At 43.0% G+C, this 22,974-nt stretch overlaps 1 protein-coding gene across 1 annotated transcript; it reads left to right on the top strand.

Moving 5' to 3' along the window:
* The first annotated feature begins 400 nt into the window (after positions 1 to 400).
* On the top strand, positions 401 to 1,747 carry LOC123100817 (salt tolerance receptor-like cytoplasmic kinase 1). The gene has a single exon (XM_044522690.1). It carries the CDS (start codon positions 482 to 484, stop codon positions 1,550 to 1,552), a length of 1,071 nt encoding a protein of 356 aa, XP_044378625.1. The 5' UTR covers positions 401 to 481; the 3' UTR covers positions 1,553 to 1,747.
* The last annotated feature ends 21,227 nt before the right edge of the window (positions 1,748 to 22,974 follow it).

Genomic DNA, 22,974 nt, shown 5'->3' with positions numbered 1-22,974 from the left:
CGTTGTGGGAGGATGGCAATTTCTTTAGAAATACATGGCAACATCTGAAAAAGAAATGATTTACCCCAAAACAAAAAAAGGGAGAGGAATTGCCATCTCACGCCAACGTAAAGTTGCCATAGAAAATGTTCGATCGCGATACTATTTCCAGTGAACGTTGACTAGATAGCATTTCTCTAAGATTAAATGCTGAAGTGATCGAGATTTTATAGATAGACTGGCTAGGTTCACACAATTCAATTATGGAGTAGAAGTATGTCTGCATGCTAGCTCTTGGGTCAAAGTGGTTTTTGGAGTATGCAACGAATGAATCAATGAAAGGTTACTCTGTCGCCACTCCCCAAAGAGCCACGCTCGCCGATGCCTTTCTTGCCAACCACCTATATATGCCCACGACGGCCACGTCTCTCCCAAACAAGCCAGCACGCCCCTCGTCTCCTTCTCTTCCACTGTCCACGGCTCGCCGGGAGGGACGCCGGAGATGCTGCTGCACAGGCACAAGTTCCCGCTCCTCTGCTGCGGCTGCGGTGGCGATGGCGTCGCTACCGGCGTCGGCCCGCGAGGCGCAGCCATCAACGACACCAACGTCCAGCAGACTGCCGGCAAGGGCGGCGCCAGGCAGCTGTCGTGGGCGCAGGTGGAGGCCATGACGTCGGGCTTCACGTCGGCCGTGGTCGGCGAGGGCGGCTTCAGCACCGTCTACCTGGCGCGCCTCGCCGGCTCCGGATCCTCCCAGCTCGCCGCCGTCAAGGTGCACCGCAGCAGCGAGCGCCTGCGCCGCGCCTTCCGGCAGGAGCTGGACGCGCTGCTCCGCGTCCGCCACCCGCACATCGTCCGCCTCCTCGCCTTCTGCGACCAGCGCGACGAGGGCGTGCTCGTGCTCGAGTTCGCGCCCAACGGCAGCCTGCACGACCACCTCCACGGCCGCGACGGCGACGGCAACCAGGCCGCTCCCGCTGCCACGATGCCGTGGGCGCGGCGCGCGGCCGTGGCGCTGCAGGTGGCGCGCGCGCTCGAGTACCTCCACGACCGGTGCGAGCCGCAGGTGGTGCACGGCGACGTCAAGGCCTCCAACGTGCTGCTGGACGCGGCCATGGGCGCCCGCCTCTGCGACTTCGGCTCCGCGCGCGCCGGGTTCTCGGCCTCCGCGGCCGTCCGCACGCCGCGCGCCGTGCAGGGCTCGCCTGGGTACGTGGACCCGCACTACCTCCGCTCCGGCGTGCTCACAAAGAAGAGCGACGTGTACAGCCTGGGCGTGCTGCTCCTTGAGCTGCTCACCGGCACGCAGCCCTTCAGCGACGGCCGGCTCCTGACGTCCGCCGTCGCGCCGATGATCAAGGCCGGCTCGTGCTCGTGCGACGACGTGCCTAGGCTCGTCGACCAGAGGCTTGGGTGCCGGTATGACGCGGACCAGGCGGCCACCGTGGCAACGCTGGCCGTGGCCTGCGTCGGGGAGAACCCGGCCCTCCGGCCGTCCATGGCCGACGTGGTTCGGACCCTGGAGCAGATCTCAGCCGCCGGGAGACGATCGGACGGCGAAACCAAGCCGTGAGCCGCGCGTGCGGGGCGGTTAAGAGATAGAGACGATCGATGCCTCGATCCGATCGACGTGGCGAGCATTGTGACCGTAGGATGGATGGCATAGATGCTGTGTCGTGGAGCGAATCCTCCTCCCACCCGCAAAAGCAAAGCAATTGGGTTTGGTGAGGAGAAGAAAGCAAATAAATAAAAATGGTTGGTTTCGACAGAGACTTGCCTTGAGCAAAATTATTAGGCTCTCATAGTAGGATTATAAATAAATTTCTGTGCAGCTTCCTTTCTTTCTTTTTGTTCTCTTTTTTAATTAATCTCTGAGGTGATGATGAGATCTTGTACCTTTTAATCGAAACAATGAGATCTTGTACCTAATGTAGCCAGCGTAGTGGCCAGTGGGATCATTTTTTTTAAATAAAAAATTGGGTCCATGCAAAGTAAAATACACATACTACACATAAACTTTTTTTTCTTGAATCATACAGCTAACCAAAAATTGTTGGACGCTGGCGGTTTCCTTGATGAAAATGGGCTCCACATACGTTTGTTCTTGCTGGATGAAGCGCCGATTGGACTCCACATACGCCTCGTCCTAGACGGGTTTCGGGATGGCTGTCTGCTCCGTCATCCCTACCGCTCAGGTGACGATGAACTCTGCCAGGGCCTCCATGATGAAGCCCGCAACCGGCGCTAGCTCCTCCTCCGGTTCCGTCGCGTGCACCTCCTCCAGATCCGCCCCCTCCATGGGCTCCGACTGCTGCTCCCCCTCCTCCTCCTCCTTCGGCTCCGGCGAGTCCGAAGGCAGGCCCCTGCGATCTGGGCGGCGCGCCTAGCCCGGATCTCCTCCTCAATCTGGAAGCGGCGCTCCGGCGTTAGCATAGCGTACATGGTCTTCTTCTGCTGGCCATGGTGGGCGACAAGGAAAGAGGAAGGTGGAGACGGAGAGGAATGTGCTCAGGCTGGCAGTGGGGAGAGGAAAGAAATGGTTGTGGCTAGTGTTGGGGACGACAGCCGGCTTAAATAGTCGGACTTTGGCCTCGAGCGACGAGCCAGGGCGATACCACGCGGTGTTCACACCCCACCGGAGGAGTTGCTCGTCAGACCGATGGTTTTCCGAGCGATTCCATGTGAGACCCGGCTATCAGTCTGAAATGGCAGACGCGCCCGGGCATCCTCATATCCTTCCCATATTTGGGCTGGATATGAGGGGTGCGGTCAGCTCCGGCGTTTGAAATCTATTTGAGGCGTCCGTTTTTTCTGACCGGGCCGTCCGTACTGACGTTTGATGCTGGTTTGGGGTGCCCGAATGTAGATGCTCTTACGATCTCTGCGTCCACATGTAGTACGTACATACTTGCATACATCCGTGTGTGGCTGGAGATTCATACATGTCGCCTCCGACGGCGACCGGAGCAGAGGCCACCAATATATATACGTAGCTCTCGGCGCCGGTACGGGGCCGGGTTGCATTGCACGGGCGCCGGTGAGGCGTCCCGGTCGTGATGGCACCGCCAAACAACCACCGCGCACGAATCCCCGCCATCCACCGGCGAGGCGAGGCGGCGACCCCATATATACATACCCTGCCACTGCATGCCTGCGTAGCATATATAGCACCGTTTTGTTGGTACGCACCGCGCGAGACCGTCGTACGTGGCCCAGCTAGCTTGCCATGGATGGCTATCCATCCAATGGTGAGGTTTGTCCGCGCACGAGCCGTATCCGGCCCCGTCGGGACACATTGATGATGTCTCCGAGCTACCTACCTGTATCCCGGTGTCCCGTGCATCCTGAATCATGTACGTTGGTGTCATATGAGCAGGGGGTGCGGGTGTAGACGAGGACCTCATTAGTCGTGGCGCCGGCCGCTGCTAGACACGCGCGCCTCAACCACCGCCCCGTGGCTGTGGGGAGGAAGGAGACGATCCAAGAGCATCTACGGCCGCAACCTGCACATTTGGACTTCTCCCTAGTACTGACCGGTCATGTCTTCAATTTTACTTTTGACATTTTCGTATCTCATATCCAGCATCCTATATCCATACCAAGCATGAAACGTAAGAGCAACTGTAAGTGATCAAACAATGCACGACGAAATCGGCATCAAACAGACAAGCAAATGCACATAAAAGAACCGTACATCATCCAAAAGATCATCCCTGGGAGTTCATCCTTGGACAAGTTCTTAACTTCAATAACAAAAAATGATAAAACATAGGAGGTGGTGCGTCTTCACCACTTCCTCGCAGGGCCTTTCCACTTGCTGTCGCCGGCCTAGCTGCACGCGTCCACGGCTGGTGGAGGATCTTGGTCACCGGAGGAGGAGGAGGTGGAGTTGTGATCGTCACCGTAGTCGGAGTCAGAGTCACAGAGGACGATCAACCCCTTCATCCGCCGAACGGCCCTGTCCTGCTGCCGCTTTAACTTCGCGAGCCGAGACGCCTCTGCCGCTGCCTCCTTCGCCTCGTGCTCCGACTACTCTATGGCAAGGCGGAGTGCCTTCGCGTTGTTCCGCCGTAGACGGGATCTTTGAGGTGATGATGCGATCTTGTACCTTTTTAATCAAAAAAAAAGAGATCTGGTACCTAATGCATAGCTAGCGTAGTGGCCAGTAGGAAGGATCATTTTTAATAAAACATTCGGTCCATGCAAAGTAAAATACACATACACATAAACTTTTGATTTTTTTTTTCAATCATACACTAGTTAAACTTGTTATACAACAGCTAACCGAAAATGGTTGGACGCTGGCGGTTTATTTGATGAAAAATGACAAGAAAGCTCGTCGTTTCTAATGACTAAAATCAGCGGCAGGAAGCTTAATTTGCTCTGACGAACATGCCGTGATCTCCCCACGCTAGCTCTGCCGTGCCTACATCCACATGTAGTACGTACATAGTAGAACAATACGTGAATACATACGTGTGCGGCTGGCGGTTCAGGTACATGTCGCCTCCGACGGCGACGGCATACGTAGCTCTCGGCGCCGGTACGGGGCAGGGTTGCAATGCACGGGCGCCGGTGGGGCGTCCTGGTCGTGATGGCACGTCCAAACCACCGCCGCGCACGAATCCCCGTACGTCTCCATCCACCGGCGAGGCGAGGCGGCGACCCCATCCCCTGCCCCTGCATGCGTAGCACCGTTTTGTTCGTACGCGCCGAGACAGCGATCGCTATCCATCGTGCACGCGCCGTATCCGGCCCCGTCGTGAATCCCGTCGTCGGGATACATATCTGATGTCTCCCAGCTACCTACCTACCATCCCGGTTGCAGGTGCATCCTACGTTGGTTCGTGTCATTTGATTCTCATCAGCTGAAGGTGTGGGTGCCGCGGGCGAGGACCGCACTATTAGTCGTGGCGACTAGAAAGAAAGAAAGAAGAAAGCTCGACGGTGCCGGGTATAGATACGCCTCAACCACCGCCCTACCTCTGGCTGTAGGGAGGAAGGAGACGATCCAATAAACCGGATTATCTAGCTCTGGTGGAAGGAATAAGATGGGGCGGCTGTAATGCTCAGGAGACTCGCTATGTCTCTAATTAGGCGAGGCCGACGTGGCGGGCGCGCCCGGGCGCCCCATATCCGCCCAATATTTGGATTGAATAGAGGGGTGTCGGTCAATCGGGCGTTTGAGGACCGTTTGAAGGGCCCGTCTAGATTAAAAAATCGTGACTGCATTTCTCTTAGTGCACAGTGCTGGTTTTATTCGTTTCTTGGGTGAAGGCAAGGGGCAGTTTATATTTTCAAAAAAGGCAGTTTTTTTTTGCCATTTTCATCATTGATTAAGAAGAGGAGTTTGTAAGACACACAAAATCTCCCACCTGACAAGATGGATCAGGGATGACAGAGACTTCTTTTGCTGCGCATGACTGATGACCTCCTGGTTTGAGTGACTAACCAAGCAAAGAATTTGTATTTAGGTAGCGACCACCCCTTACATACCATGGCCTGCAAATTGGAGCGGAGAAGTCCAACGAATCGGCCCGTGTAGGGCGACGATGTGTAGTTACCCCCATTAGTAGTGAGCTTCCACTTGATAGAATCTTGGACACTTGGTGAATACAAATGCATCAGTCCATGGTGGCCCTACTCCGTGAAAATCAGGGGCGGGGGGGGGGGGGGGGGGGGGGGGGGGGGATAGTTGAGAAACAACGCATCAGTCCATACTAGTGTTTGTTTTTATATAGTAGAGATTGCTCGCATGGCAAAGTGTCCTACAGGTTGGAACTAACACTATCCTGCCCTATACACTCCCATTTTACGCGAAAAATTTCGATCTATTAATCATATCATGGCAGTATAAAGGGTGGTAGACCGCCTGGCGACGACTACAAGCACTGGAGCAAGCGGAAGGTGCGTCACCGTCATCGCCCCTCTCTCACTGGAGTTGGGCCAAACTTGTTGTAGTAGAAAGTCGGAAATTCGTCGTGCTAAAACCCCTCAGGACCAGCGCACCAGAATAGCAGTGTATTATGTCTTGTACACTCAATGTATACCGCCATCAATTTCGTATCTTTTATATTATACATGAGCTTTAGGCCCATATAAATAAAAATATTCTTAAAAATCTCAAATCGCAAAGATCCATGTGAGGTGTCATGACATATGGTGGTGGAAAATTTAATATCACATAAGTGAACGAGTGTTAAGATCCTTTTATAAGGTAGTGTTTTTCATATGTTATTTAAGCTTGAGAAAAGAAATAGTACACTGTGCTCCTTCTCTGCCGCCTTGCCTAACCCCCGCACGTGCGTCATGGCTCGTGAACGAGCCGATTCGAGCCTGGATATCCTATGTCAAGAGTCATTAACGGACACGCTACAAATTCTAGATGTGAAATTGGATGTTGTAGACTCAGGTGTGCCCAATCCCATGTCTTCTTACCCGAACGCCTATATATTGGAGGCATTGGCAATCCTAGCTGTCATCGAGAATAGATCACATCTTTTTTTCTTTTTTGCGGGGAAAGAATAGATCACATCGGCGAGAGCTTGGAGAAATTGACGCAGGTGAAGTGCGTGAACTGGAGCACCGACGTTCAGACTCCAGATCTGGTCCCGCCCCACCGCGCCCCATCAAGAGTGTGCATGTTGTCTACTTATTCAAGCGGAGCTAGTGTATCCGCTACTCTGGTTTCTCTGCTCAACTATAGTCCAGAGACAGAGTTAAGATGGCTCCCACTGCGCTATACATAGTTTACTCATTTAGAGATGACATTATAGCAGATGTATCAGGAACCGGATACCATTTCGGCAAGCACCTGTCGTGCAACATCAACACCACAAATGATCAAAACCACTTAGAGGGGGACATATCCGGTTTGTCAGATTTCAGGGGGCTAAAAAACCTGTTTTAGAGTTTAGGGGTATTTTGACGCCAAGAGCCATATTTGAGGGGGAAACCTATACTTTTCTCTTTCTGTTTTCACTGGAAACATAGGAGACGTCCTAATTCCCGTATAGGCCGAACAAAGGCGCAGGGAACACTCGCTGCGGATGCCCACCCGCGTAGCTTTGGGTCGTCCCAATGCTGGCGCGGGGTCATTTCTTTTTTTCCTTTACTTTATTTTTCTTTTTATATTTTTGCTTTTCTTTTTTAACAAAATTCCTTAAATATCCAAAAATTAGAACAATTTCAAGAATTCAAAAAAAGCTTCACTATTATATAAAGTATTCACGAAATCTGAAAATTGTTCATGAGTTCAAAAAATGTTAGCACATTTCAAAAAAATGTTCGAGAGTTCAAAGTATGTTCATGAATTCATAAACGTTTAGGAATTTTTCAAAAAAATTGTGAATTTCAAACATGTGCAAAACATGTTCAAGAATTCCAAAACGCGATCATGAATTCAAAAAATGATCATAAATTTCACAAACAATTCAATAAGTTCAAAAAAGGTCCCCGAAAATCATAAACTTATTGTGAATTCAAGAAAAATCACCAATTCAAACAAAAAAGAACCCAAAGAGTGTTCACATATTTTAACAAAATATTTGTGAATTCAAAAACTTGTTCGCACATTCAAAAAAGTTTACAATTTTTTTTAAAACTGTTCACTTGTTCGAAAATGTGTATGTATTTAAAAAAATAGCGAGTTTGAATGAGGGTCAGAAATTATAAAAAATATACAGGAATTCCAAAACATGTTCATGAAATTTAAAATTTTCAAGATTTCGAAATTTGTTCAGAAATTTGGAAAATTTTCAAATATATGATTTTTCATGAATTTGATTTTTTTCCTCGATTTTACAAAATCTTAGAATTTGGAAATAGTTCATGATTTTCGAACAATTTGAAAATTTGAAAATTGTTCATGATGTCTGAAAAAGTTCAGGAATTTGACAGAAAATCACGGATATGGAAAAAGATAAAATGGAAAAGGGAAAAAATGGAAATATACTAACGGCCCCCAATCACTGCGGGCCGGGGTGCGTGTGTCATCTCTATCCCCCGTCCTGTACTGGGAATTGGATCTCCGGAAACATAGTACACGCATTGGAAATGGCAACTTCAATTTAGCGTTTATGACGCCAATTAATCTATTATAGGTTAGCAGCCATCATAGGTTATACATTTGTTTCTTTTTTTCAAATTCCTCAATATATTTACAATTCTTTAATGTTTATAAAATTTGTTCACTTTTTCACATTCACAATTTGTGTAACTTCTTGAACTTTTTTCAAACATGTGGACTTTTTTCTAATTAGAAAACTTTTTTTTGCGGGTAGAAAACTTTTCTTCAAATTAGTTAATTTTGAAGTTCATGTACTTTTTTCAAACATGTGAAGTTTCTAAAAATTTGTAAAATTTTCAAAATTGTAAACTTTTGCTAAATTCATGAGCTTTTTCTAAATCCGTGAACATTTTCAAATTCATTAAAAGAAATTAAACTAGTCAAAATGTTTTGATTAATACTACCTCTGATCCATAATAAGTGTTGTAGTTTTGAACTAACCCCAGTTTAAAACCGTGACACTTATTTTGGATTGGAGCGAGTATCATTTTTAAAATTTACCCTAAAAGAGGAATCATTTTTCCCTAAAACTGCAAACTAGCGAGGAAACGACAACAAGAAGGAAAACCGTAGTGAACATTTGATAGAAAAACCAAGTAGGCTGAGCGAACGCTTTACTGAGTGAGAAACCAACGATGCTGAGCAAGCCAGCAAAAAGAAAACAGCTAGGCCTCCTTTGGTTCATAGGCTAGAAAAATCATAGGAATAGGGAATGTCATAGGAAATGAGATGACATTGCATCTCAAATCCTATGAGTATAAATAGGAACATAGATGTCCTTTGATTCACGCATGATTTTTTTTTATTAAGTCTAGGCTAATGTTTATTTTCCTTTGAAATATGGAGGATAAGAAGAATTTCCTCATAGAAATAGGATTCTATTCCTATAAACTAAAGGGCACTAAAGGAATTTTCCTATAAAAATCCTATCCTATGGAATTTCTACAAAATTCCTCCAAACCAAAGGAGGCCCTAGTTTGTGTGAGCCCTTTGCTGAGCAAGCAACCAACAAGGCCAGCGAATTACTAATTGACGTGGATGCATAACTATGACTCACATGTCACAGTGCTTCACTTTATGTAGTAGCATATGTACTAATCACAAAAAAGCTGCCTACGACAGTTTTTTTAAACCACCAGCACACATCAGCAGCGTCTGGGATAAGACCAATGCATGTGTTAATGATAATCTAACACGTTACATATTTTTGGCGTCTTGTGCCTCAACGCCGGCGGTAATTACTATAGCACTGAAGTTGGTCACCAACGCCGGTAATAAGCACCAAGCTAGCAGTGTCGGATGCTGACGCCACTACTGTGAGACTTAGCACTGGTGTTATACTACTGGCGTCTCCTCTCTGTGCGGTAACCACGTTTTTGGAACGTCGCTACTAGGCTTTTTTCCTACTAATGATAGGTGACAGAACTTTTTGCATAGTTGTGCACATCAGAGCAGACTAGAGGGGGAGGATCGGTGGTAAGGGAGAGAGATATGTGCCGAGGAAGAAGGAGAAGAGAGGGAAAAATAAGGCATGTTACTGACAGGTGGGACCCCCATCCAACTTAGCAGGTCAAACATCACCTAGCACTCTCTGCCATATCAGCCCCACAGACAAGTCCCACCTGTAAGTTCTGCTGTTAGACGCGGCTCATTTCTGAATAAGTGTGTTTTGTTACTCGCCGCCGCAAAAGTCGGGGGTTTATTTTTGTGATTTTTGGTAGAAGTGGTGGCAATCCTTTACCCTAGCCACATATGTAGTCGTTCTGAGCAATTTACTCCTCCTACCGCTATTTGAGTTGCAAAATTCCACCATGGCTTGTTCTTTTTTTCCTTCCTCTGTCATGCATATCAATAACACAAAACAGCTTCAAAAATCGCCCTATCCATTTCATGATGATATAAACATGTGTTGATTTGTAAAACATATTTTTTTAAGTAACAACTTGTTGATATATAAGACATAATTTTTCTAAGCTGTAGTACAAGGTTTGGTAACAATCAGTTCATGTTTTACTTTTCGATGAATGTGCTAAACATTAAACTATGAATAGACCAAAAAGCAATATCGTTGCAGTTATGAATTCACACCGTTGTAACTAAAATATATGCTTTTTTCTGCAGTGGGGTGGGCATTGAACCGAAACTATGAAAATCTATAGCACATTTATATTTATGCAACTTATTATCAAAAAAATCTATCATGGGAAACAAAAGAGTATTAGACCACTGCCTAAACAAAAAATCTATCATTTGGAGTCCCTGGCTCTTAAAATCGTGCCTCTGGGCATAACAAAAATAAAAAATAAAATCCCAGTGAAAAGAAAAATATGGTTTCACCTGTGCACATAAGTTACACAATCTTAAATCAAGACCAAGCCTAGATTGGTTCCCACATAAAAGTCAATCGGTATTCTTGCTCTTGCAGAATTGTAGGACGGCCAAAATAAAATTGAAACATCAGAAACTAAATGATTCAGTAGTGGAGTAGATAGGTCCTAGATCATATTATAAAGTAAATGATACTCCCTAGTGGAGTAGATTGGTCCTAGTGATCTAAACACTCTTATATTTGTTTACAGAGGGATCTAAACAGCCTTATATTTGTTTACAGAGGGAGTACCTCTGATAAAGCATGTTTAAGAATTTTATAGCACGAACTATGCACAACAAGCCCAGGTTGATTCATAGATACAATGCCCTTGTATTCAAGAGTAAGAACTGTAGGGGTGATACAATTAAAAATTAACCTATCAAAAACTAACTAATGCAGTTATGTAGTATACAGTCCAGTCAATACAGACACTTTGCGTGTCAAAAGATCAAGTTGCTCTTTCATAACACTTTGCGTGTCTAAGCTATACTGCAAGGTTTGGTAACAGTCGATTGATGTTTTACTTTTCGATGAATGTGCTAAACATTAGCCTATGAAAAGAAACCAAAATGCAATATCGTTGCAGTTATGAATTCACACAGTTGTGAGTGAAATATATGCTTTTTTGTTCTACATTGGGGTGGCTGCTTAGCCAAAACTATGAAAACCAATAGCACCATTATATTTCTGCAACTTAAACTGAAATTTGTCATATTAGGGGAAGCAAAAGAGCATTAGACCACTGCCTATCAAATCATTTGGAGTCCCTGGCTCATAACCTAACAGTAATGAAAATGAAAATCTTAATAAAGACAATAATATAATTTCACCTGTGCAAATAAGTTACGCAATCTTAAATCAAGACCAAGCCTAGACTGGTTCCCACATAAAACTGTCAATTGGTATTATTGCTCTTGCAGAAGTGTACTAATATGATTAAATCGGGGGGGAGGGGGCAAAGCCCCCTGGTTCCATCTTTATAGAATGAAACCACACATCATCCAATTTGTGTACCAATTTCGTGTTCGTATTCCATCTGATTGTACCAGGAACTAAACGCGTAGTCCATGTGTTTTTCATCATGTTTTAATTAAACCAACTTGTTTGGTTCGATCCAGTGCAATGTTACATTATTATTTTCAATCGTGTTCCTCTCCTCACCCAATCTCAATTGACAACGGCGGCCGAGTGAGCGAGAGAAATGGAGCTTCGGGCTGACCCTAGGAATTTTTATATCATTCAATTTTCTTCTTATTGAATTTTATTATTATTTTTAAATCTGTACAAAAAGTCGAAATATTTTTTGGAATACCAAAAAAGTTCTGGTTTGCAAATATTATCTACAGTTATAAAAATGTTGTGAATTTCAAAAAAAATGCTTCGATTATCGATTTTTTTCAAGAATTTAAAAAAGGTTTGCATTTTGAAAAAAAGGGTAAATTTTTTAAAAAGGTACATGGTTTGCAATTTGTATTCAAAAGTTTCATCAGTTGTGGGGAATTCGTTAATAATTTTTTAAATAGTGTTCAAGTTTGTAAAATTTTCATATACAATTTGAAATTACAAAATTGTTGATTTTTTTCAAGAGATTGTTAGGACATAAGAAAATATTCAGCTTGATTGATAATGATGGAAATTCCAAATAGCAAAATAATTCAAATTAAGAAAAACTACAAGCTAATGAATGCACCCGTCTGGCCTAGTCCCGCACACACCTCTCAACTTGTTGGTTTTTTTACTATTAATAAATGACCCAACTTCTTGCAGCAGCCTGGCGCAGACATATGAGGCATCCATACCAAGTTTGAATGACTTCCAGCACCATTTGCACGTTGCGACATGTCCGGTCATTTATCAACTCTTTTTAACCGAGAAAACTCTGGAAAAATGCAAAAAATGCCAAAATTTCAAACAACTAGGCATGATCATTTGAATTGGTCATAGAAGCTGGTGGAAAACATTTGGGGTCATTTGACTGATATCGAAAAACAATGTGCTTTGAAACGGGCCTTTCTGGCATCTACTTGAACACCTCCATGGAACATGGTATATTTTTAGACATTTTTAAAACGACCCTAGCTTTTGCAAGCAGGTGGGCATCCCCATAGATGGCATCCATGCTTGTTTGCAACGACTTTTGACACCGTATGCAAGTAGCTACACGTCCGGCCATTTATCGACCTTTTTTAACCAAGAAATCTCAAGAAAATGTAGAACTTGTCGAAAACACAACACAAATATCTTGGCGTGATGGCTTGAATTGGTCGTACAAGACCATAAAAAAACTGAGGCTATTTAAGGGAAGTCGAGAAATGAGGTGCTCTCAAACAGACCTTTCTCGGCTACCCGAACACTCTTCATTGAAAAGGCTATTTTTTAGAAGAAAAATCACAGAACTAACCCAAACTTTTGCAAGCAGGTGGGCATGCCCGTGTTAGGCATTCATGCCTGTTTTGAACGACCTCCGACGCCATATGCAAGTTGCGACACGTCCGACCGTTTATCGACCATTTTTCTCCAGGAAAACTCCAGAAAATGCAAAACTTGTCAAAACCCCAAACAACTTGGCTGAAAAAAAGCTCATCGATTTGGAGACAAGTTCATGAATTTGAAAAATAAGTTCACAAAAATGAAAAAAGTGCACAAAATTGAAAAAAGTTCATTGATTTTAAAAAAAGTTTAAAAATTTTAAAAACACTCATATATTTAAATGATAAGTTTGAGGATTTGAAAAAAATCACGAATTTAGGCAAGTTAAAAAGAAAAGATAAAAATAAGAAGAAATAAAGAAAAAAAGTAAAGCCGAAGAAAAAAGGCCAAAAAAGGAATAAAACCAAAGTAAGAAGATGCACAATAAGAAGAGAAAAACAAGTAACTAGGCACAATAAGGGAGCTGTCCCAGTTGGTTAATGCATGTAGAAGTAAACCATGAGGTTTTGTGTTTGAATCCTACTTCACGCACCTATTTTTTGAATGTTAAAAAAGAAAAAGAAAATAAATAAATGGGCCAGGCCCAGGACGGAGGGATCATCGTACATTGTGTATGTATATCGCATGCGACCCACCATATTACCCTTTACCCGTTTTGTGAGGGGTTGTACCGAAGCGGGACTCTTATTATTATTATCTCTTAATCTCTACTTCTAATGGAGCAGTTGCTAGGATTGCGTCCAGGTTTCTTTCGTCCCACAACTTTTGTCTGGTTTTTTTGACTGATTTTTTTCGTCCCCTCCCCCACCCCACCGGTTTAGTTTCGCGTCACCCTCTCACACAAAAAAAAAATCTAAACGGATCATAACTTTCCATGCTGGCGCAAGTTATTTAGTAATATATTTATGTGAAAGAATCAACCATGATCAATCTCTAAATATCAAATCTTATTAATTAACCTTACCTTAAATCGCCGAATCACATTAATTACAAAACAAAATAAATGATTTAAAAAATTAATTTGTAAATCATAACATAGAAATCTCTACTATCTAAAAAACATGTAAGGTTCCTTTTCCTGCCAATGACCGCCCCCTCGCCCCCACATCGATAGTCCCTCGTGAAAAAAAGCCCTCCAAGAAAAATAGGATCCCTCCCGATCCAACTTTCTCTCGCTGACCAAGCCCTATCCCCATCCCAATATGGTCGTCGCCACGATTGTCAACGTCGCCTACCCTCCTCCATCTTCTCACGAGCGTCGAGACATGGCTGTCCTCCAGCAATGCGCCTCCCACCCACCGACGCCGCACACCTGCGACAACAATGTACCGTCTGCGGCCCAGCCACTTGATGCGAAGCCTCGAGCTACTTCTCCAATGGCGTCCGCTGTTCGTCGGCTTCGTCCTGGTCTTGAAGCCCCTCTCATCTCTCTCGCATGGCAACGACCTTGGATCGAGAGCAACGGCGGCCGGACCTAGGCCAGCTCTGGCGGCGACCCAGGTTTTTTTACGAAGCACATCACTATGTACTGCATATATTAATATTGACAGAAGGAAAAGAAAAACTAGATCTAGAGCATGTATAGGAAAGAACCTACAGGCTATACAAAATTGTTTGCCCGGGCCTGGTTACAACAGCGTATTAAGCTAAGATTAAGACCAAATAAGCCCCCTATCAAGTTTTCATTCGGGTTAGAAGATAAAGTTGTGCGTATTGTTTCAGACAAACCATGAAGTAGCAGGTATGTGAAGCAGCAGGTCTAGCAACCCTTAATGTCCTTCTTTGCATTTGTAAACACTTGGCCTCATTGTTTTTAAAGATTGCTGCGTTTCTCGTGTTCCAAATGCTCCAGCAGCCAAGGATGATCAACTCATGGTGAAAAGGTTTCTTCAGAGAGCCCTTTAGAGCAATGATCCATCGACTGGCAGAAGACAAATTGATTTGTGATCAAGGGTGGGGCATAAATATTTGATTCTTTTGGAAAACTAAGTAGTCACACTTTTGACTCGAAGCGGCCACAACATGAGTGTTGTAGTTCATCAACTCTATCATGGCTTCCATAAGCGAGGTCTGCTAACAGATCAATTACATGCTATTGTAATTGGGGTACACAAGATGACGAGAAAGGTCACTGACGACACAAGTGCATTGGGTGGCCGGCAACCTTAGTCATGGGGTCGGTGGCAAATCTATCACATCTTGTGAGTATATTGCATGCGCAGTCCTGACATTAATAATTTATTTTTATTTTTTCTAGGTGCCTGAGATTGTTGAGAGGGGACTTGTACGTACGGAAGGAGGGAGTATCATGTAGATTGTATGGTTAAATTATGGATCATTATTATTGATTGTTTTTCAACAGTTTTTCTTGTTTTGCATATTTTACAACGCCTCCCTTCGCCCAGATCCACCTTGTTCGAGCCATGGCTGAGTTCCAGCAACTTGATAATCAGACCACTACTTGATGTGCAAATAGCTGACGCGAACGGGGGCTTTGAGAAGACTGAGATCTCATCAGTGGCAGATATACTGGCTCAAGATGTTCATGAGCTTCCTACAAGGTGCAGTAGATAATAATTTACATTTTGGATTAGTTCAGGCACATGATTCCTTTTTTTTTCGCCTAACAGAAAAAATGCAATTCAGACCAAATGTTCGGGCACATGGTGTTCAGATGCCGTACATCAAGAACAATTTATTAGCTCAGATACCCAGCTTCACAACTAAGTGCGTTTTCCATTTACTTGGTACCCATCTGTAGACGTTTCATTTGTTGCCTGTTCTTATCGACCACTTTTTTACTTGACAGTGTCCAAAATGCATGGCAGTCATTTGTTGCATATGATGCATGTGCTTTCGGTTTTGTCTGAATGCTTGGGCAAAAAATTGCATGGATGCTTCAGAATTCCTCCGCGATGAGTGCATGGTACTTAGAAGCGCCTTTGGGTATGCAACAAGTCATGCATGAATTAATGTTATGCGTAATCTAGCTTTATGTTATTTGACCTTAATTTTCCTTTGGGCACACAGCTTATGAACTCTTTGTGATGAATAGAATACAGAAATTTTTGCTCCATCCAAAGCATAAGAATCGAGATGATGGAAAACATACCTATGATAAGGATGAAAGTTGTAGCATGAAGGCAAGGAAACTTGTTAAATGCATTGAGATCGAAAGTATGAATCAGAACCACAGAACATCATCTATGTAGATCTCAACTGCAGTTTTCCTTTCACTGGAAATAATATCATTGAGCAAACTCTTTTTGGAAATGAAAAGTTCTCAATCAACGAATCGCAGAATGTAATTGTACAGGTTAGTTTGCGTGTGCTTTCACAAAAATTAATGGTTTGTTCTCATATTCTTATTGTTTGCTAACAGTAAGAAAGATACGTGTTGTACCGCAAAGACAGCGCCGGTCCTGGAGTTTTGGAGGCCCCGGGGCGAACTCAAATGAATGGGCCCAGTGACAGCATTGGAGGAAAAAATTGATTCCATACATTGATTACATTTTTTTTGCAAAGCTATAATAAACAACAGTAATTTTCCTTGGTAAATAACACTCCAAGTCATAAATATTAATTTCATACTTTAGGTGTAAATCAAACATCATAGAAGTCACGGAGCATAATAAAAAAGAATGACATACTAGCGAACCTCCAAGCCTTCAGTAATCATGAGAAACGGCTCCGTGCATTTTTTGATGCAAAATCATTAAATGAAAACGTCAAGATAAATGTAGTCCGTTTCAAACACAAGATTTTGTTCCCTTGTAGGCCTTTTTCAATCAGAATATCTCTTTATTTATTGTCAAGAGTGTCCCAGTTTCTAGGGTCATAGATATCAAAAGGAGAAGATCCTTGTTTATCTACACTTGCAGGATTCTCACGGCCACTCAAATATTTAGGAGACTCATATGAGCATTGTGTTCCTCAATTGTGGTCTCATTCTCAGCAGGTTGTTGTTTTTCAGCACCATTGACATCTAATTTCTCAAAATTGTCAGTAGTGTCATTCCTCACAAAAATTTATGCATAGCTCCCTTCTGATTTCCAATAAACTTATCTGTTCTTTTCCTCTTTCTTCTTTTCTCGGAACCAGATACATGTTTTTTAGGCAGCATGTTTGGAAGAAAAAAGGAGTGAAGGTACCTGAAGGCCGCTGTAAATCAGTGACAATCTGTATTCTTCAGGCTGCAGCTATCCAAATTCAATCAAGGAATCAAGAAGTCCAGGACCAAGCCGGCAACAACATACGATCCAACCCTACTCCAAGGCCACTACTGTTGTAAAAACAAGAATATAAATTAATAAGTGGATTAAGATTGAGGGCTCAGATAAATTCATCAGATTTACCTTTGTCTCCTGCCGTTCCTTGTGAACGTGCCCTATGCGGCAGCCGGTGTCGCAGATCTGTGGGAGACGAACAGGCGAGAAAAACGAACCGGCGTTGTAGACTGAGGAGGAACAGAGTCGCTGGCCTTGTGCCCCCCTTTTTTTTGAGCAACTGGCCTTGTGCCCCTGTGCGTGCCTGCCTGCTGCCTTCAGGCCTCTTGGCAGTTGGGCTTCTGCTGGAGATGGGCCTCCCTGCCTACAGAATCTTTTGTTTTTATTTAGCATTTCATCAAGGCCCATATCTATATATACACTGCAGCACACTAGGTCGGGGCCCCTAATTTGGCTGGGCCCCGGGCCGTCGCCCCTGCTGCCCTGGCCCAGGGCCGGCCCTGCGCAAAGACCAAAGCTTCGCGCAACATCATCCTTTAGAACTCTCTACATGCAAGCTGGTAGCGAGTATGTCAAACAGATTTCTAAAATTCTGAAGAGCCAGGTTACTATGTTGACATCCACATCATTGACATCTTTGCCTGAAGGTTAGGAGGATGCAAATGTTTTTATGGCTTATACCTGGCAGAATTCATTTATTTATTTAGTAACACAAATATCATACTCGAGTGACCTGACTATATTGCCTACTGCATGCATCATTACAGGGAACCAAAAAACTTGGATTGTGCGGCTCTGTTTGTTCCTGTGGTGATTAGCCTATTGTTTTCGGTTATGGAATTGCAGCACTGAGCTAACTTTTCCCTGCATTTTTGGGTCAAGTCTTAGGCAACACCTATGGGAAGGTAAAATAGTGCCATCTTGCTTTGTCTTCTTGCACCATAGTTATGTTTCTGTGTAATTATTTTGCATTGTTCCAGTATGTTGTATGCATAGGCCTATTTTACAGTCTCACGACCAAGTATAATAGTAGGAAGAAAGATGATGCTATTGTGCTTTATCTCACAGTCGCACTTTTTACGATTAATCTTTCTAACCCATAGTGATTATTCCTCTTTCTTTTATTGTATTGTTAGCCAATTAAAAAGGTTTTATCATAGGTTTATATTTTTTCTGTATGGTATGTATTATGCGAGTTATTTCTAAAGCATCTTGATCTTATTTTAGAATCATCTGACTAGAGTCCTGGCCCTTCGAGCTTAGTTAACTAAAGCATCTTTTATATCAGATATCAAAGTATGCACACTTGTACTAAGATATACTGTATTAAACTAGATTTTCACTCCTTTAATAGAGCTTAGTTAGCATTCAGATTTGTTTTTAGAATCGTTGCTCCCATATTTTTCATGCTTGCTGTACTTTGTTTAAATGTTTCTTCTTGGTAGTATCAACTATAAACAGTGGATGGAAGCATACCTTTTAAAGCTTAAGCATTTGACCTTTGGCGATACAGTGTTTTCTCTTTATAGATGTTCCTTCTACCTTTGTTTTTTTAATACATAGACAAGTTGGATCCAGTGTGTGTTCATGTGTCCCATGCGTGCGTTGGGTGAATACGTGATGAACATGGAAAGTTGCTCTATTTGACATTGTCATGCGGAAGATGCATTCACATGTCTGTAACTTTGTATCTTGGTTGTGTCTGTGTCGTTAATTCCAAAAGATATATTCACTTCTATGCGAATTTTATCTTTGTAATATGTATACTCTTCGTTTATATATATATATATATATATATATATATATATATATATATATATATATATATATATATATATATATATATTATTATTATTATTATTATTCCAACCGCGTTGCTGTTAGCGAGCATGTTTCTTATGGAGAATGGAGATGATTGTTTGAGTTTTCATTTTGATCTCCTTGTATCACAAATAGAGTTTTTACACAGTCAGATGTATGTACCTGTTTGCCCGGATGCATGGATGATGCAATGTACTGGAGCAATTAACGTATATCAGCCTTGTAGTCATTGTGAGAAACATTAATGTATACAATTTACTTTGTTTGGACTGCACAACACCCCTAATATAATTTATCTTTGCTTAAATTCTACTACATTACAAGCTAGGTTTTAGATGCTCTTAGCAATGTGATGTTTGTTGTTGATTTATTATTTAAGCTTTAGATTTTGAAGGATTTGAGCGCTGAAATAGTTATGGTGTGAATAATGTGATGACCGGGATCAAAGAGTTTTAAGGTGTTTCTAATTGATTAATGGTCAAACATACTACTTCCGTATCTTTACTATAGGTGCCGCAAATGAAAATGTCTTAGTGTTCTACACTGAATCTATCTTATGCAGTTTAATTATTTTATAAGCATTTATCACCAAAACTACTTTGTTAGTAGTGATAGGCTTGGCAGAATTTCCTAGATGTTCCTCATCGTGAGATTAACTTGTAGAAGAATCTATTCATAACCTTATGATGTGTGTGATGTTGAGTTGCAGCCTTTGTATGTTGAAAGGCTTTCTTTCCTTACTTCCATTTTCTTCCATGTGCATTGACTAAACATATGTTTTAAAATGTGGCATGGTTTGAGCATTTCACATTATTTTCATGCTTGTGCTTCCATTATTTCCTGCCCCATTTATATGTTACTAGCGGTTTGGAGGAAACTTGGCGGTGCCAGGTGGGAGGCTCCCCTTCCACTTTCCTTTTTAAACTATGTAGTGGTATTGCATCATAGGCATATTAAGCAGGGTTCAATACACACTTGATTGAATGAGTGACACATGCACCTTGGTTATTACAGCATTGATAAAGAGTGCTGAAATCATCTCCACAAAAAGAAGGGGGGAAACAGTGATCGTGGATGGAGTGGCTGATCATCATCTCGAGCTCAATGCATCCACTGTTCCAGATGCCGGGAAAGTCTTCGTCGTCGTCGGTAACCACTTTATTTTTGAGCCTCACCTCACAATTTGAGTGCAAAATTCAGAAACAAAGAGAGGAAGTGGATCAAGAGGACGGGGAGGAAGAAAAGCATACCTGTCAGCAGCGGATCCCACACCAGTGCTCCTCCAGGATCCACCTGACACTGCCTCCCTGGCCCTGCTACGAGGAGGCAACAAAATCAACAAGTTCAGTGTTCCTATGAAACCTACAATAGATCAGATCAGTATGATCGTGAGCATCTATATGCAAGAGAGAACATAAATTGGTTTATCATGACCCACTTGCTGACCCGTTGCTAGAAAGCCAAGTGAAATGACTTCATTATGTGTGATGAGCACAGGGAGAGATCTAGCTCTGTACTAATAAACTATAGAAGTGTTGGAAAGTTAAACAAAATCCCAAAACGATCCTCATTATTAAGCATGGATGATTAGGGCTAAGTAACTTTCCGATCAATGTGGCATGATACAAAAAGTAATGTAATTAACATGAAGACTCGCTTCAAAATCATTGAGATGCTTTGTAGCATCAATGGAGATGTTTGCCACTATTGTATTTGAAGCTTTCCTGAACCAGTTAAGTATTCAACTCCCAGCTGATCCTGGATAAGAAGTTCAGGGAAAAAGATAGCATCATAAATATTTAGTAACTTGACTTGAATAAATCCTTCATTTGTCATTAATTAATCCAGTTAATGCATACAATACACAGGTAGGTGAACTGTTGATTGCTGAAAGATGTATTGCCCATATCTCCAAATCAGCACTATAAATAGTACTGCTATTAAATTAGCACAACTAAAAATATATAAAATAATATGCGTGAAAATGCTTATGGATTAATTTCTCTAGCTTCTATTGTCGAGACAATAGCTCTGTTCTCTTTAGTGGTGAAGTTTCTTCATGATACACGAGATGAACATCGAAATAAAGAAACTGAATGAGATCTTATTTGGTCTGGCATCCAGGTAAAAGGTGAACGCCATACACCAACAACCATGAACATAAAGGTAAATAGAAGCAACAACAATAAAAAAATTCTGATATTACCTACTGCCCCAACAATTTATCCTCATGTTGGATCCATAACAGGGAGGAGAGACGAGAGGCAAGTTGTACCTGAGGCGTGCATGCGACCAAGGGCACGCACGAACGAATTGATGAAGAAGCCAAGGCTCACACGACGCCTCTGCTGCTCCTGCAGCACACATCCATTTCAACATCATTCTTCACGATGTCAAAGACGAGGAGGAGAGAGGCGGCTGCTTGGCCAACGACCAGCCACAACACCCTTCACCAATCCGGCTCGACCCTGTCTTCCTCCACATCCTGGTCAGCGGCACCTTCCCGTCACTACTCGACTAATTACATTAGGGTGCGAGACTATGAATAGACTCGCATGCCGAACTTCACTGCCCTCGTACATATTCGAACTTGGTCTTCAAGCAGTTTCACTTGTAGGTGGCCAGAGATTTGCATCAATGTCAAATGTTCAACAATCTCTTCAGCGACTGAAATATTCTTATCCATGGGCTGGAAGCAACAAAGTATATCCAATGAATAGTGCTCAAGCCATACACTAAAATACGAACAAATGTTCCAGAAAACCAATTCAGTTTGCAAGGAAATACATTCCTCTAACAGAGACCTGAAAAAAAACCAGAATATTTTGAGGTTTGCACACGCATACCAACAAACAAGAACATAGCAACTTGAAGATTAACTGAGGCTTCACTACCTTAAACTGAGAAAGAAAATAAAGATGTCACAGGGGAAGTTTGGATGTACCCAATTCCTCATAGCATCCCCTGTTGACCTGTCTCCGGACGACGATGGTGACTCATCAAAGTAAAACAGTACAATAATCAGGATATCTTACAGTTAACAATGTATAACAAAAAAGAAAACTTATAAATGATATGTTCTTCGACTGAATTTATATTAATGAGAGGCTCATCTAACTTGAAGGGAGAACCAAATTTAACCAATTGAACGGAGAATCAAATTTAACCAATGAGCTAAAGTTGCCTTGAGATGCTATATAAAGTATAACCACTGTAAACCAAATCCTTACCGCGGGCTCATTTGGATTCTTTTTAATAGCTGCAGTATTGTGAGATGCCCCTTCCTTATACTTTATCTTGTAAAATAGTTCATTGCCTGCAACATGCATAGCGGGTACATTCAGATTCTAGAAGCAGCAGTATCTGCGGACTAATTTGGCATCATAATGATATCATTCACTTATTCCTGAGTAGATCGCATCACCTCCGCCCCCCTGTAGGAAACACAGAAAAGCTTTGTTATCTCAAGCATCAGCATGAACTCATTGAAGCACAGGTATAACATAGGAATGAACTGAAGGTTAGCACCACAGATGCACATGTCTAAACTAAAAATATATATAACGCTACTTATGCAAACACCACGGCACCACACAGCAATTCAGCTGCCGGCTTAGTATTCTTCTGTATCGAACATCTAAAAACTTATTCCCAGATGTCAGTATGTTCCGTAATCAGACAGCGGTCCATTTTATAACAGAGAAATTGCCTCCGTTCTCATCGAAGAACTGCAACATTAACGAAACCAGAGTGTATCAATTTGTGTAGTGCCGCTTTAATCCACTCGAATGCTTGCGGATCCGGCTTCACTCCACACTATTCGGACTACGCCGGCTCACTGTCCCTGCTATGGCATCGTCCGCAGTGGTGCCGCCGCCATCTAAATTCACCGCCACCTACGAATCTTGCCCTTTCGTCGGCTACCCATGTCAATTCTCTCCTTCAGATCCAAGCTTGCTAGCGCAACTACTTCCGAAAAGATTGGCACCCTGCCACGGAGGCGGGGTTAAAACGCCAGATATGAGCAAACACGACATCTACAAAAACACCGCTACATGCATTCACAAAGAAGGGATCAC

The sequence above is a fragment of the Triticum aestivum genome, chromosome 4D (genome assembly GCF_018294505.1).
Source record: "Triticum aestivum cultivar Chinese Spring chromosome 4D, IWGSC CS RefSeq v2.1, whole genome shotgun sequence".
In the NCBI taxonomy this organism is placed as follows: domain Eukaryota; kingdom Viridiplantae; phylum Streptophyta; class Magnoliopsida; order Poales; family Poaceae; genus Triticum; species Triticum aestivum.
Note: the sequence above shows the minus strand (reverse complement) of the source record. Positions and strands in the feature narration are given on the sequence as shown.